Source organism: Trachurus trachurus, assembly GCF_905171665.1.
Source record: "Trachurus trachurus genome assembly, chromosome: 16".
Classification (NCBI taxonomy): Eukaryota; Metazoa; Chordata; class Actinopteri; order Carangiformes; family Carangidae; genus Trachurus; species Trachurus trachurus.
Window position 1 is genome coordinate 25,907,860 of NC_139902.1, and position 16,442 is coordinate 25,924,301.

General features: G+C 40.7%; 1 protein-coding gene across 1 annotated transcript; it reads left to right on the top strand.

Moving 5' to 3' along the window:
* Positions 1-1,712: 1,712 nt before the first annotated feature.
* Positions 1,713-12,882, top strand: LOC310999909 (lysosomal-associated transmembrane protein 4B-like). The gene is made up of 7 exons (XM_083990517.1): positions 1,713-1,819; positions 2,601-2,712; positions 4,997-5,070; positions 5,470-5,592; positions 5,763-5,861; positions 6,793-6,888; positions 12,757-12,882. Exons 1-7 carry the CDS (start codon positions 1,724-1,726, stop codon positions 12,841-12,843), a joined length of 687 nt encoding a protein of 228 aa, XP_083846643.1. The 5' UTR covers positions 1,713-1,723; the 3' UTR covers positions 12,844-12,882.
* Positions 12,883-16,442: the final 3,560 nt, after the last annotated feature.

The window sequence follows — 16,442 nt, forward strand, 5'->3', positions numbered from 1 at the left end:
ATCAATCAATCAATCAATCAATCAATCAATCAATCAATCAATCAGCCCACACGGTTATTGAAGTCAGTGTGCTCTCTATGGCACTTTCCAAATGTCTTCTTCAACATTGTAGGCTAATGCAGTCCTACATTAAGGATAAAAGCAGCAGTAGTAGGCCTAGCTAGCTATTGAGAGTGAGGAGTTGTCGTCACAGCTCAGAATCCCAATACATCCATGTCAGAGCCCCGCCCCCCTTCTCCGCCATGATGGAAGGATTCCGGTGGCAAAAGCCATACTAGTCTATGGGCAAAACAAAATCGTCTACTCCGTAATTTACTGTTTTACAATGCCGGAAATCACTGCTGTGTTAAAAACTGCTCCAGTGATTTACTTTCTCCTTATTCTTTCTTGTAATTTGTTCATCTGTTGGCGCAAAAAAGAGCTAGAATTTAGTCCGTCTCTGTGCTGTTCTGATGTGTTGCCCCTGGCAACCGATAGCGTCTCCTTCCATCATGGCCGACTGGCTGCTCAAATCGTCACGTGACTCCTCACTCTCAATAATTGAAACATGCACTCTGTGTGTGTTTATTTTTTTTCAAAACTTGGATACAATCTATCAACATTTCAGATGACCTCCCACTGGAAAAGGTTATCCCACGTAAAAAAAAAAAAAAAAGTCTTCGTGTTGTGCACAGTCTGCTTGGTGGTCGAGTGGTTAGAGAGCACATCCCATGTTGATAAGCACTCCTCGTCGGTTTGACTCCTGACAGAGATTGCATTGGTAACACTTTACAATACACAAAATTAGAGTAGTTAATGAGGAACTAATGAGGAGTTAGTGAGGAATTGAGGTGCACATGGGGAAAAAAATGAATAGGCCTTGACTTTCTATCTCATAATAACACCTGCTTTTCACATGCATTGGACTATGGGAGTCAGTTGTTGGTAGGGTGACCCACAGATCCCCAGAAAAACAAATGTGGGACAAGGACTTAAAAAATAAAAAATAATTATTGAAAGATTGAGGGACTGCATTCCCCCAGTCTCTCTTCCTGCTTTCTTGTCTCTCCACACTGCAATCAAGCCCAGGAATATCTTTCAATAATAAATTATTTTTTTTAAAAGTCCTTGTCCCACATTTGTTTTTCTGGGGATCTGTGGGTCACCCTACCAACAACTGACTCCCATAGTCCAATGCATGTGAAAAGCAGGTGTTATTATGAGATAGAAAGTCAAGGCCTATTCATTTTTTCCCATTTTAGAAATTGCATTTACTTGACTGACGTAAGAGAAGGTGTTTATGCTTAAAAGAAATCTCTCAAAGTCCATTATGTTATTATAGCATATAATATAACCTATGAAAAAAACAAACAAACAAACAAACAAACAAACTGATAATAATAAGTCGATAGTAATAAGTCAGTGTTTTATTTTGAAACCGGATGTGTCCCTTACCTGCCGCTGCTCTTGGCCGCTCGGCTCCGTCGTTAAGCTGCTCGTCACTGATAAGAGGCGCTCAGCTCAGGTCAGGACAGGAGCAGCAGCTGAATCCTGTGCAGTCATTTCTCCGTGAGGACGGACCGACTCCGGGGTATCCCTGCGTGCACACACAGACAAACACAGACACACACATACACATAGACACACAGACAGACACACACACACACACACCGCTGACTGACTGACTCTCTCTCTCTCTCTCACCTACATGCTCGAGCAGCAGCCGTGATACAGCCGTGACAAGATGATGATCTCCCCGTGGGACCGCTGGTACTCCACCAGCTGCTGTCTGTGCTGCCATGTCCGCACAGGAACCATCATCCTGGGGGTCTGGTACATGGTGAGCACCGCCTATAGTTTATTATCATCACTCATCATCATTATGAATGTTTACAGATGTTAGGCTATGTTTACACTGGATTTAATGATGCATTCTGATATCATCCAAACCCTTAATTTCAGCAAATGTCTGGATTATTTACTTTAAGGGTTATAATGTTGCAGAGTTGATCAATTTGTTAATCGACTTATTTTTAATAATTAACCTTATAGATAAGAAACAGCTCAAAATATGTGCTTTGTTTCCAATGATTGTGCAATATGAAAACCAGAACATATCAGTTCTGTTTTATTGCACCAATCTGTTAACCTGTACGTGCAGGAAGGGGTTAATTAAACCAAACACCCACATGTGGAAAAATCCTCTGGCTGCTCCCTATGAATAAATTAGCAGTGGGCCTCTTCAGGTAGCAGGTTTTTGTGTCATGATGCTGCTGCTGCTGCCTATTGACTGCAAAGAATTTTCCATCGCATTCACCTGGTCAGTGGGGATGAATGAGTCATCTGCATAATGAGTTTTGCCAGCCAGACCAAAACAAAGGCTTATGTTTGTGCTTAGACTTCAGCATTTTTACATTGGATTTGAAATTTGATTTATTTATAGCTATTTATAGGGATAAAGTTCAATTTGTCATTTTAAGATCCCTATTCTTTTTTTAAAATTCTGCAGCTGATCAAGATTAACCCACTTGTCAGAGTTCACTCCACTGCCTCTTTACCCATTTACCCCCTGTCTGTCCATATTGTTGCCTTTATCTGCCCATATGTCCTCTCTCCCTAAGCTCATCAATGCCGTGGTGTTACTCATCCTGCTCACAGCGCTCAATGATCCTGAGCAGTACCACCTGACTAGCGCAGAGTTGGCTAATGACCTGGACGTCATGGATGATGCCAGTAAGTAACCTAGACGGCCGGTGCTCAGCAACCTCCCAGTAAATGTCCCAAATATAGTCTCATATAAAAACCGAACCAGAGACACAACCAGTGGATCTGTTATTGCCATTTATTTTCTGATTATTACATTTAGTTAAAGCAGAAGTGAGTGATATATTTGTGTTAATATAAGTCTTAAATAGTTATATCTTCCGACAGCAATCACTTAGCTACATAGAGTGTTTGGACTGAAACACGGGTCTCTCAGTCCCTCTGCTCTGCTCTGAGCCGAGGAGAAAACATTTATCGTATCCTACAGTTTTTATCCAATGAGGAGAGAGAACGGCATGCAGGGCTGTGTGTGCAGCCAAGGAACGCTGTGAATGTGGTGACGTAGCGACGAGGACTGTTATGGTGCGTTCAAGGAAACTCGTAACTCGTGTTTTTCCGACCTGTGAAGTCATACCAGTTCAATCTGGTACGAGTTCACGGGTTGGAAGTTATGAGTGGCCGTTATAGTGACTTTCACCGGTAAAACAGGACGGAAAAACACGAGTGGGTTGCCTGAAACGCTACAAAGTCGTAAGTTGTGACTTGAAGCTGTAATTTACGGTTTCAAAAGCCTGCCTGGAACGCAGCATTAGCGAAAACAACCGGACCACTCACTTCTGCTTTAAGTAAACAGCTCATATGTAATCTGTGAGAAAAAACCCCTCTAGCTTCTGTATTGCTTTTATTTTACCTGAAATTACATTTTAAAATTGAATGTGACGGATGACTTCATCTCTTTTTGTGTGTGGTGATAGGCTCAAATAGGTTTGTCAGCTGCTAATACAATGATTTATTGTGTCGTGAGAGTGAGTGACCTCACACATGCGTCTAGACGACAGTCAGCACTTCTCTTTACATTTAAACATCCAAAGCCACAGACGTGCAAAGCCTGATGTCCATCTGTGCAGGGCATTTAAAAAAAGAAAGCCTTCTTAACAGAGCCAGGTGCACACACTGGACTGGACTCAGTCTGACTGGAAGTCCAGCACACGATGCTGGTATAACCTCTGATTGGGAATGACCGTACTGCCCCAGCTCCGGGGGGATTAGGGCGTCCGATGATCCTTTACCGAAGGCAGGACCAGCTGCTGCAACCCTCATATTAGGAACACACATACACACACTGAAAACAAGAAATAACCTCATATGATAATGAGGAATGTGGTAATGTGCAGTTATTTCACAGTTCTTGTGTGGCACATAGGTTAGAAAAATAAAACTAAGTTGTGTGCCCTCTGTTTTCGAAGGCACTTGTTATTATTTTTGGTGCATTGACTCAAAAAAATAATATAATTCAGAGCAGCTTCAAAGCCTCTGCTGTCGCTAGTTAGGGCAGCAAATCTTCAAAGCAGGACATCGAGCTGTGATATAGAGAGGATGAAGATGAAACAGAAGGACAAAAAGCCCATCAGGCAGTTTCTCTTTTATTCTATTGCTCTTTATATTGATAAAACCATTACTGAAATAACAAAGTGAGATTACTCACTTATCTACATCATAAGTGCAGAACTAAAGTTGGGAGGCAAATGTGTGCATAGCTGTGAACTAAACTAAAAAGAGAATAAATATTTGACTTACTGTATTCACACGAGGTGGACAAAAACATGACTCCAAATAAATGCTGATCGGCTTGATGCATATATTATGCTACCATGTTTGTAAGCGTTTAGGACATTTTAATGTTGTGTTCATGGCTTATTTCTGGTTTTAAAACTATTAATGAACTTTAAAGGGCTTGCTGCTTTTTTCTCCAGTGCTGGCATTTTTGGAAATGTATATGTTGTTTCTCTCTTTATGCTTTCAAATCATGTTTTTGTGAGCTGAACTGTAACTCAAAGCTGCAGTTTACATACCGTATATATCAGTTTACTGGGTCAGAGAGGACAGAGAAATGTTCCTCCATTAAATTCCCTAGCTGGTACAGCCACATCATGTACTCGGATGTTGTGCCTGGTGATATCCTTATGTAACCTCATGATTAGTTTTGTTATGCTGAGTTGATACGAGGCCGGGCTGACATGGAGCGAATCACAGAGCAGAGGTTAATTCCTTGTCTGGCTGACAGATGCAGCATGTCATTTATCTTCTGCGCACACACTTTAGTTCAGCTGGACATGATGTCGAAAACATTTGCAGAAATTTGATTTGGATTTGGAGCGTGCCTCAACCAAAGTGACCTTGCAATGAGTAAAATAGACAAATATTAATAATAAAAATAACAAAAATATTTTCTTTTCTTCTCTTGCTGCTCCAGATATGTGCATTGCCTCTGCAATCTCTCTGCTGATGATTCTTATATGTGGGATGGCAACATATGGTGCATACAAGGTAAACAGATGGTTTTCTTGACTATTCTGTTAATACTGAATCAAAATAGCGGATAAAAACTAAATAAATTGAACAATTAGTCACTGATTGTGTCAGACAGAGTGGAAATCTCACAGACTTCCATCATTTAAACAGCTATTAGATATTGTTATAGTGCTCTGCCATACACACACATGCGCTTCTTCTATTTTTTGCAGTCTTTGAAAAACATGAGAAATCCAAGTGCCATCCGTCCCGTCCTGTTTCATAATTTTAAACACACCGTAATCTCTTTGTGACCTAGTTTGAGGATTGATGTCCACTGTGTCTGCGTTAAAGGGCTCAGCTTGATTCTCCCGCTCTCAGATAAACATATCAGCCCATCCTAAATACCCTAAAATCAAATATCTCTGTTTTCAGCTGCGTGCCGCCTGGATCATCCCGTTTTTCTGCTACCAGATATTTGACTTTGCTCTCAATACCCTGGTTGCTATCAGCATTGTGGTTTACCCCAACACCATACAGGACTACCTGCAGCAACTGGTGAGACCCCTTCAAGTGTTTTCAAGTCAGTGACACCGAACAGCAGGAAATTGACTCTTTTGTGATGCTTAAAGTTTTTCACATATCAGTAGATGCTGCTTCTGTCTGCTCTGTCTCCTAAAATGAACTCTTCTGCTCACCAAGTGTTGTTTTTCTTGACTCCTGTGCAGCCTGATAACTTCCCCTACAAAGAGGAGATTGCAGCTCTCAGTAATGTGTGCTTGGTCCTCATGGTACTGCTCTTCATCGGCTGTATTCTTGGCTTCAAGGTAAGCTTTTAGTTTCATTTATACACTTGGATTGAACAGTTCTTTTCAGGGCCTGCCAGGGATTTTACTATATGACATCATAACAAATGAGACTCATCCTTATAGATCAGGTGAGGAGCTTGGACATCTGTAGGGAGCCAGTTGAGGCGGTTTGGCCCATCTGATCAAAATGCCTCCCTGGGCGCCCCACTTTTATTTATTTGCAGGATTAGTTAACAGTTTAAGAGGCTAATTGAGCTACGAGAGCCTTAAAGCAGCTTCTTAATTGGGTTATCATCGAAGTTAGAGAGCTCAGTGTGTCCTTGGTTCATGCTTGTGGAGGGATGTTTTAGTTGTGATTGGCAGTGGGGAGCTCCAGTAGCTAGATGCATGCTCAGATGTTAGATGATTAACAGATGACACTAAGATAGACCAAAAATAAAGTCTAGATTAAAAAAAAAAGTGAATATTGGTGTGAGTTTCTTGAGTGTTATAGTTCCTTACACTAACATAGTGAAAGTGTCGGGACAGGACGGCCTCATATGAGACTGTGAGGGATTATGTGCCATGTATCACGGTGCCATCTGTGTTTAAATATATTGCAAGGAAGCAACACTTGCGCCACAGCTTCCCAGGGGACACGACGACCTAATTATGTTTTGGAACACAATGATTTCCATAATAACGTGGAAAAGATGTTTTTTTTTTGTTTTTTTTTTTGTTTTTTTCTCGAAACCACAACCCTGCAGGGACTGTGCTTAGAAAATAATGAATACTTTCAGGTGCACAATTCATACACACTGTAAACACCAGCCATGTGTCAGGTGAAGACAAATGTAATGAAATTAATAAATTGGCAAATTTGTTCGTTAATGAAAGCAAACAGAGAGTATTATTGATTAGATGACATCCAGTTCAAGCTTGTGATCTGTGTTTTTCTGTCTGATTTCAGGCGTACCTCATAGCATGTGTGTGGAACTGCTACAGATATGTGAGTGGCCGAGGAACCTCTGAAATCCTGCTCTACGTTACAACCAATGACACCACGGTAAGTCACCTATATGATTATCTTTACTGTGTTTTTAAGCCTGAAAGCACCGGAGTTTAAAGCTCCTAACAAAAAACTATTGTGGCCAACTTTATTCAAAAAAAGGTGTAAATTATATATTTGTCTGGGACTATTTTCAGCAACGGATTAATACACATTTGGTGCACAAATGAGCATTTAAAGCAGAAAGTACAGAATATGGCTCTGAGTCAACTACAAGCTACACATTTATAATAAAGATGGATGTTAACATCACTCAATACAATGGTGTAACATAGTAGTCACAGATGATTTTGAATAGATTTTGACAACATTTTAGCTCTATAGCACATTATAACATTTGTTAGTTGAAGTCTATTAATGCTGGTTTTAGGGTTTACATTGAATTTGCACAGAACGTCACTGGACAAGTTGTTCAATTTACCGGGAAGTTGCTCAACAGTTAGAGAAACGCTGTAGTAAAACATGCATTTCTTCTATTTTTTCCCTATCGGACAACCTATGAGACTTTTGTCAGCAACAACTGTAGGAGAGATAATTTCTGACAAGCAAAGCCCGTGATTTACACAACAGTGGTTATTAATGAAATAGCTGAATAGAAGCGAAGATGCTCATATAAGAAAAAAGAATCATCATCGCCATACATTTGCTATCCTTTATGTCTATATTACCATCTAGAGATCGGCCATAAAACGACGTCTCTGAACTTGATTTGCTGCTTCCTTCACTTCTAAAGGCAGCATAACAACTTCTGTGGAAAAATGATTTCCCGTTTCAATCCCAACCACAAGTCACGTTTTTTATCATCTGCGTGGGTTTCCTCTTGCTCCGGGCCAGTCTGGCTGCTGTACAGTAAAGTCATCATGTTGATGGGGGGAAAAGGAAGTGTAACGCTATAGGCCGCTGCCGTATAGCAGGTAGTTTAATATTGGCTGCAGAGGCACGGATGGATGACCGTACTTGGACGGAGAGACGAAACTTCATGCTGGCAAATCCATTAGCTATATGACGGTGATTGAAGCACAACAGTAGTACAGTGAGCTCTGTGTGACTGTGCTGGGGTCTCCTGTCGGTGTCCTGTTGCCCAGGTCTGCACTGCTGCCCACACATGCATTATAACCACTCATACTTTGACAGAAGGAGGAAGAAAAATGAGGCTGTAAAAACACTAATGACATGTTGTGGCTCTTATTAAAAAAAGAAACGCAGAACAGTTAAAGCAGATATCAGCTTCACGGCCGTTTCGGCTAATGCTGCGTTCAAGGCAGGCTTTTGAAACCGTAAGTTACAGCTTCAAGTCACAACTACGACTTGGTAGCGTTCCAGGTAACCCGTAGCTCGTGTTTTTACCATCCTGTTGTCTGTGAAAGTTCCCTATAACGGCCACTCGTAACTTCCGACCCGTGAACTCGTACCAGATCGAACTGGTATGACTTCACAGGAAGGAAAAACACAAAGTACGAGTTTCTTTGAACGCACCATGAGTTAGCAGCCCCCGCCCTTGTCAGGCATCAATTGGTCCTCGTGCTACGTCACCACATTCACGCGCATCCCTTGGCTGCACACACAGCCCTTCATGCCGTTCTCTCTCCTCATTGGATAACACTTGTATCCCACAAGGAAAATTTTCTCCTCGGGTTACAGCAGAGCAGAGTGACGGAGAGACTCGTGTTTAGGCTGAAATACTTCATGTAAGTGATTGCTGACGGAAAATAGGACTATTTAGGACTTATATTAACAAAAACATTCCACTGATATCTGCTTTAAGATCTGTAAGCAGCTGGATCCATTCAGACTGATACCCGACCTCACACTATGTCGGGTTTCACAGGTATTTTTGGAGAAACGGTCGACAGCTTATGGACGGACCCCTCCGAGTGTAACATTCCTCTCGATTTGACACAATCCACTTCACTCGACAGCTTTATTCACTCACTGCGTGGCTTTATGTGATGTTTTGAGGTTTTTCCAAGGAACAGAAAAATGTACGCGGGCTCTTGATGCATAAAACACCTGAGCTGTAAAGAGAGAAACAGGAGGCCTATACTCTCTCCAACCTCCTGACATCATCAAGTGAACAACAGTGCCAGAAAAACAGGAGTTTTATTTCCTCACTTATACCTCACCTCTGGAGGTGTGCTGTTCCAGTTACAGCCAGGCTTATTTAATTAATTAAAGCTCCCCGCAGATCCCCGGCAGGTTTGTGGCTTTTGGATAAGCAGCAGCGAGCATGGCTGGCTGCGTATCAGTTATTACAATGGTTAGGTCAAAGATCAACTAATGCCTTCCATATGAGCCAAACTCCTGCACTGCACATATGGAAAAGTTATTCACACTCATGCAGGTGCTGTATTTATTAGGAGCAACATTAGATTAAGTTAATAACTGAAATACCTCAGAGGATAAAATAAGTAATAATTTCTCTCTTTACGATTTAAGGTCTATAAAGACGTGTCAAAAGATTTATCACAGTAAATGTAGGCAGATGAACAAATTTACTAAATGGGCAGTTGTTCTGCTTTTGGGAGTGTGAAAGAATGCAAGAAATTACATTTATTTATTTATTCTGTACAACTAAACTCCAACAGCACAAACGTTTTGTAGGAACGAGACCCCGAGGAGTTTGCTTTTGGTTATAAAAGAGTCTCATATTAATGTGGACGAATCTACGTTACCCACTTGTTAATGGGTCCATTTTCGATAAATATATCGTTTTGTCTTTATAGCTGTTTTGATATTATTATTTAGTGGTCGACTCGCCCAACATTTCCTAGTTTCGGTTTCCCGGACGCTGCCCGGCGGGTCATGGGAATAACACTGCCGGATCGCTAGGTGGCATCGTTTATGGTCGGAACTACGATGGTATCTGATCGTCTTCAAACCTCCGACTTTCGTTCTTGATTAATGAAAACATTGTTGGCAAATGTTTTCGCTTTCGTCCGTCCAAAAATTTCACCGTGTGCACGGAGGCTCAAGGGAAATGTAATGTGGAAACACTTCGCTTTCTGAAAGTCCTCGTAGTCCCTTTAATTTTATGGTTATGCTTAGGGAGCAGAGCATGTTGGCAAAGTGTGGGGAAAGATTGAAGTTTTGTTTATACGTAAATAAAGATATGAGTGAAGTCACAGTCAATATCTAGCACTTTATTATGGGCATTATGCAATACAACCCAGCACTTTATATTCTCATTGATTAATTTCATGTGGTTTCCCCAACTCCTAGTCCATATTGTTCTTATTTTAATGGTTTACTGGTTTATCTGTTAATTTTGTCTGGTTTCCTCTGAATTTGTCTCTCTTGTTTTAACAAATACCAACCTGACAATCGGACAAGAGATGGAAAAAAGCCACGTGGCTACAATCTCACACATATTTACATTCTGCATGTTTATTGATATGTACTGTCCCTTATATCATGAATCGTATTTTCTGTACGAAACAACAACATTTTCCTAACCCTTAAAGGTGTACAGAAATGGCCGTTGGTCCTGTTTGTCGCGCCGACTTGTCACGAGCTGCAACACGAGTTTACCCGAGTAAGGAAAACTAATTTGATTGGTCGTTATCGAGCGGGCGGGACATTCAAAGTTTGGGGCGAGACCGAGCTCCGTGTGTGTGTGCGTGTCTCAGACGTTTGAATGACAGATGACGGATCCAATATCAGTGGCTGGTGAATCGTGTACAGGCTGACGTATAATCCGTGCGGCTGCATTATCCAATGCGAAAAAAAACAAACACACTTTCATCCCGGATTTACTCAAAAATAGAATTTTGCACAAAGTTTGGCCTACAACGTCTGAAAGATGAGTTATTACACTCATTTTATGACCAAGAGTGGGCTTAAATTCAATTTTCTTTTCTGTACACCTTTAACAAAAGTAGCTAGCTACACCAATCGTCTGCATTATTCTCTGAAGACGATCTCTCCTGTATCCTACAATCCTACATTTTGCAGTGTAGTTTACTGACATTATGGACTTGTAAGTTCAAGGAGAATATGCTGTCAGTTTATAATTGTGTTTCCCTCACAATGGGACTTCAGCTCTAGATCTGTCATCTATAAAAGAACATCACGCTGAGCAGCGGACAAAGTGAGACTGACGCAGATGATAGAGAGTCATTAACCAAATTTAGCACCAGTGACCACTTAGGCTACCCTAGTTTTACTTTCAGTTGAGAGGGATACATAATAGAGAGGGGATGAGTGAGCAAATAAGCCTCTGTGCACAGCTTTAAAACACAAAATCTGGACAACTTCTTGCTTTGTTCAGTGTCCCATATCTCATTCATCACCCAGGTTCTCTCCCATGGATTATATTTCCTTCTTGTTTTGAAACAGCGTGTACCTGCAGAGAACACACCCACACACAGTAATGTATCTAAATGTCTAAGGGCCACTGGCTAGAAATCAGTTTGCCTGACTGGGGCTAGTGTGGCTCAGGGGCTGATAATGATGACTGGCCTGCCCTGATTGAAATATCTCAGCCTCTATTAGACAGATTGCTGTGACGGTTCATGGTCCTCTAGAGAGGAGATGAGTATAACGACTAATGATGATCCTCTCCCCCCCCCCAAAAAAACCCTGCAAGCCATGAGGTTTTGACATTTGCGGTTTTGGTCTTAACTGTCTTGGGAATGATTGGATTAATTTTCCATGAAATTTTGGTACACAACCTCATGTCCACTCTGGGATGAACTGTAATAACTCTGGTGATCCGCTGACTCTCCCATCTCACCGCATCATCATCACATCCGAACACCACCACTTTGAGTTTTTAAGAAACTGATGATATTCCCACTGACCTTGGTCCTACTTTGTGTCAGCTGGTTATTTTCTTCAATAAAAGTAGCATATAATATCCAAATGTTAATTCAAAGCTGTGTATTTAAAACTTTCTTATGTAAAAATTATTTTGACATTAAAATGTGTACATCAATGCTAGAACAAGTCATCTTGCAAAATGGCTCTATGCTGTATTACTGCTCTATGCAGGTACTGTAACTGTAGCTATCAATCAATCACATACTGTATAATGCAATAAACAGGACATTGTCTGTCTCTGAGATATGTGGAATAGAAGTAGCCTAATAAAGTAACTTGAAATTAAAATATACATATTAAACGTATTTAAGGACAACACTTAGTAGATACGTGTTTTCATTTCATCATTAAATTCATGCAAAACAGCTGATGCACGTTCCTGTCGGGGGAATTTTTTCAGCAAGCAGTCTCTGCATTTACCTCTAAAACAACTCTGTCTGGTAACGTTCTGTTATTATCTCATAGCGTGGTGAATGTGCAGGTCACAACTTGTCCACCAGAGCGTTTTGGAGTTGTTGGATTGTGTATTTGATGAGTTTGATGAGGGAAACCAAGAAATCCCATGAGCCTCCGTAGCGTAGCTCTGAGCAGCTCGCGGCTCTGCTCCGCCGTTCTAAAAATAGCTTGCACCGACAAATAAAGGTCAATTTGCCAAAATGTTGAACTATCCCTTTAAGGCTGAAAAGTGCTTCCTGTTTGACTGTGTAGAGACAATGTGGCTGACAGCTAAAGCTGCCCTGCCTTACATATTCAGTTTTACAGGTTATGTAATGGTATTTTGTTGAAATCCTGCATTTTAGCCCCGGTAGGAAATCATGAGGGTTTCTGTGCTTTGATATATTCATTTGATCCAGAATACAAGTTTTAATTCTTGTGTTTGGAACGACACCAAAGCCGGTGTAATATTATGCAAGTTTAACACAAACGGGCTCAGAGTCTGACACAACTATCATAATATTGCACTTGTGCTATTTAAGTATTGAGTTATACCCGATTGTTCGCAGTAACCATGAGCTTTTTTCCTTCTTCTTCGCTCTTTATCCACAGGTGCTGCTTCCTCCGTACGACGACAGTGTCAGTGCCCTCCCCACCAAGCAGCCTCCCCCTCCTCCCTACACCTCCGCTACCGCATGAAAACATTACCCAGGATGCAGCAGCAGCAGCTGACTGGACGACCCCAACAAAGTTTATGCACCACACTGCCTCTCCAGTCTACAGTATATTCATGGATATATTGAAGCTACACACACATACATTACAGTACAGCATGCACAGACACGCACACATAATGACATCACACACATAGTAACTGCATGCACGCCACGCGCACACTCTAACAATCACCACCGTGACCTCCACCCCTTCACCCTGTTATTTATTGATTGGTGAACAACTCGTATTCCTATTACTCTCCCCTTGTATCCTCTCTCTGTCCCTGTCGGTGTTATTTCCAGACACATGATGTGTGTTTTTATGCATTTTAACAACTGGCTGAAGTAATTTAACGAAAGCACCAGAAAGTTTGATAGACGATAGATGACATATATTTTTATGCTCTGTGTGTGTGTACTTGTGATAAATATTTTGTGAGTCCTCTAACTTTGATATTCATATATGCACAAATGCAAAAATGTTATTCCTGCTCTCGGTAATGAGTGAAGAGTCGTCACGTCGTTGTTTCCTGTTTGTCATGTCTCTGCTCGTGATCAGGGTTGAATTGCCTTCATTCATAACTTTCTCTCTGATGGGGTGCACTTTATAGATCTGTGTGTGTGTGTGTGGGGAGTGTGTGCGAAGTGTCGCCTTGACTGGAAGTTTTCCCAAAGAAACGAATCTGCCTGTATTTTTGACATGATCTTAGAGCAGCGTAGTAGTGTACAGTATATCGAACATATCATCACCTTTTACTGTTTTATCCACCTGTGGACAGTGTTGTGTCGTCTGTTAGGGGAAGTTGGGGCTGTGCTGGTTGGCCCTTGTATCTTTTAGATGTAACTGTGTGTTTCTACTGACTGAATGACTGACTGATGGGAAATGTCATGAGCTGCTATGTATTTATTTGGACGGCACAGAAGTAGCACTGATCTGGAATCAGTTCGCTCTTTGAAGTCGCTATGAGAGAGTTGCACGAAGGAACCTGTTGCAATGACTCTAGATCGGACCTTGGGGAGCTCAGCTCGGTAAATGTGGACCCTGGTTGTGTTTTTTCAATTAGGCCAACGGTAGCATCTGGTCTGTGTAAACACACGAGTCTGTTCCACCAGATGCCATTATATTGGCTGGCGAGTCGCTCTCCGGACACAAAATGTCCTGCAAGACACTGAAGACTGCTGCTGAATGAAAAATAAAGATGTGACATTTATTTGTCTATTAAAATCCAATTCCATCAACAGATGTTTGTGTTTTATTTTGAAGGTGAAACTTTTATGTAAACTGTGAAGTTTGTATTTCAGCCAGTTTATTAGTAGGCTATAGTATTCTTTGAGTTGTACTTCACACAACTACAGGGTATATACAGGAATCTTGAAGTTAATATTAATACCTTTTTAAGACTTTTTCAAGACCTTTTCAATATTTTTCAATACCTCACTGCCACTTCAAGCTGTAACCATTTACATCAGTGACACTTTTAACTCAACAGTTTTAGTTTGTGATAAAGACTATAGACCATTATGATACAACAGAATTCAAAATAGGCTAGGATAATAAATCAAAGGCAAAGTTTCTAAAAAAAACAAACAAAAAAACATTGCTCCACTCTTCTTTATGTACCGGTTCATCTTTGTCTTTTACAATGTTTTTAGGACTCAAACTCTTGGACAGCTAATTCAGAAAAAAAAATACCTTCAAAATTTAAGACTTTATAAAGTCGTGAAAATACTTTTTAATACTTTTTAAGGGTCTTAATTTTCCCAAAATTGATTTACCACCTTTTAATACTATTCAAGACCCCCACGGATACCCTGAACTATAACTATCAACAAGTGATAAAGCAGGAAAATGTCTCTGTCACTGACTTTCTCTCCTCTGCCCTGCACCTGGAAACTGTTTTTGTAAAGAGGTGTATAAATAGGTTCATTGTGTGGCACACAGACACAGGTGATGGTTGTTACAAAGTCTTTCCATAACTTTCTGCTCCATGGCTCCTCGAGTGAAGACACAGAAAGTTCATCCAAGCATCGCTTTGAAAGTTACATACACCTCTGTCACGGTGGTTATGACTTAAACTACACAGCTGGACAAATGTTTTTTAGTGTTCAGACACGTTAACTCTCAGATATCTCCTTTTTTTAAAACCGGTAATTACCACATTGTAAGGAGTTCTTGTTAAAGATATAAGAAAACATATTCATTTTTAAAATCCTGTGCAAAATAAAACCCTCTGGATTGTATACAAACTTGCAAAAAATATTGAATCATCATCATATGATTTGTGTTTTCACCCTTTAAGATGCATAATGGATGTCAAACATCTTTGAATTTTATTCCTCCAATGTCCCTCAATCAAAATAAACTCTTCATTTTTTAATGTAAGACCAAACTTTGGAGTCCTGTCAACTCCACTTCAATAATAATATGAAATGTTTCAGGGCTTTGAAGTTCGAGGAGTGGAGCCAGCTCCCAGCCTCCCCCGGTTGAATGTTTTACCAATAGACAAACCTGAACAAGAGGCGTCCCCCTGGTTTGGAGTCAGAGGGGGTGTACACAGCGTAACGGAGAGTGGATGGAGTGAAGAGCAGAGCAATGAAAGAGTGTGCACACATAGAAAAACACAGGACTTGGATATATGCATGTTTACAGTCTGGAGCTACTGCACAGATTTTTCCTCTTGACTCGAGGTTGGATTTCTTCAGAGACTTTTACTGCAGCACTTGAAAAACTGTTAGTTTCGTTAAAAAAAGGTAAGAAGCTTGATCTGTTTTCCTTAAAGCAACTGTTTAGTTGATGATATCTACAATACTTTTCTTAAGCTTTTTATAAATCATAAGAAGAGGAATCACCAGCTGCCATCTGTTCTGTGTTTACTTCAGATATACAGTAGTAGGTGAGGAATTAAACGTAGTTTCCGTCACTGCATCATGAAAAGTCATCACAGTGAATGTGCAAAACAGATCAGGTCCCATAAAACTCTGTTTTTGAGTTGTAGTAAACACACTGCCTTGACTTAAACTCACGAGGAAATGCTCAGTGAGAAGCACCAAACATTTATGTTGCACAACCAACAAAGCAACAAGGTTCATTATCTTCATTACACATAATCATGACCATGCACAGATGATTTTTTTGTTCTCTAGCTACAAATAAAACTAATAATCAGCTGAGACATGGCAGAAATAGACAGATACTGTGTTATTGTAGCATGTGTATCTATGGCACTGCACACTTATTGCACTGACTGATAGTTGTTAATGAAGAAAACACTGTCAGACCTGTGGTAGAGAGAGACATCAGACACATGTGAGGCCAAAGGTCAAAAGCCCGATGTGGGATGCAACATGGATATTTGACCCCTGCAGGTTTCAGGTCAGCAGCTAGCTACTATATACATACCTGTCTGTGTGTGTGGTGTTGCTGCAAACAGACTGAGCTCTGCGTTAGTGTCATCACTCCGGACAAGACTGAGAGAGATGTTCAGAAGTAGAAATCCAGAAATATCAGTAAACTATGTCGACTCCTCCTGTAAGACTAATGCCACGTCATTCATGGACCTATTTGCTGTTTATCAAAGGCAG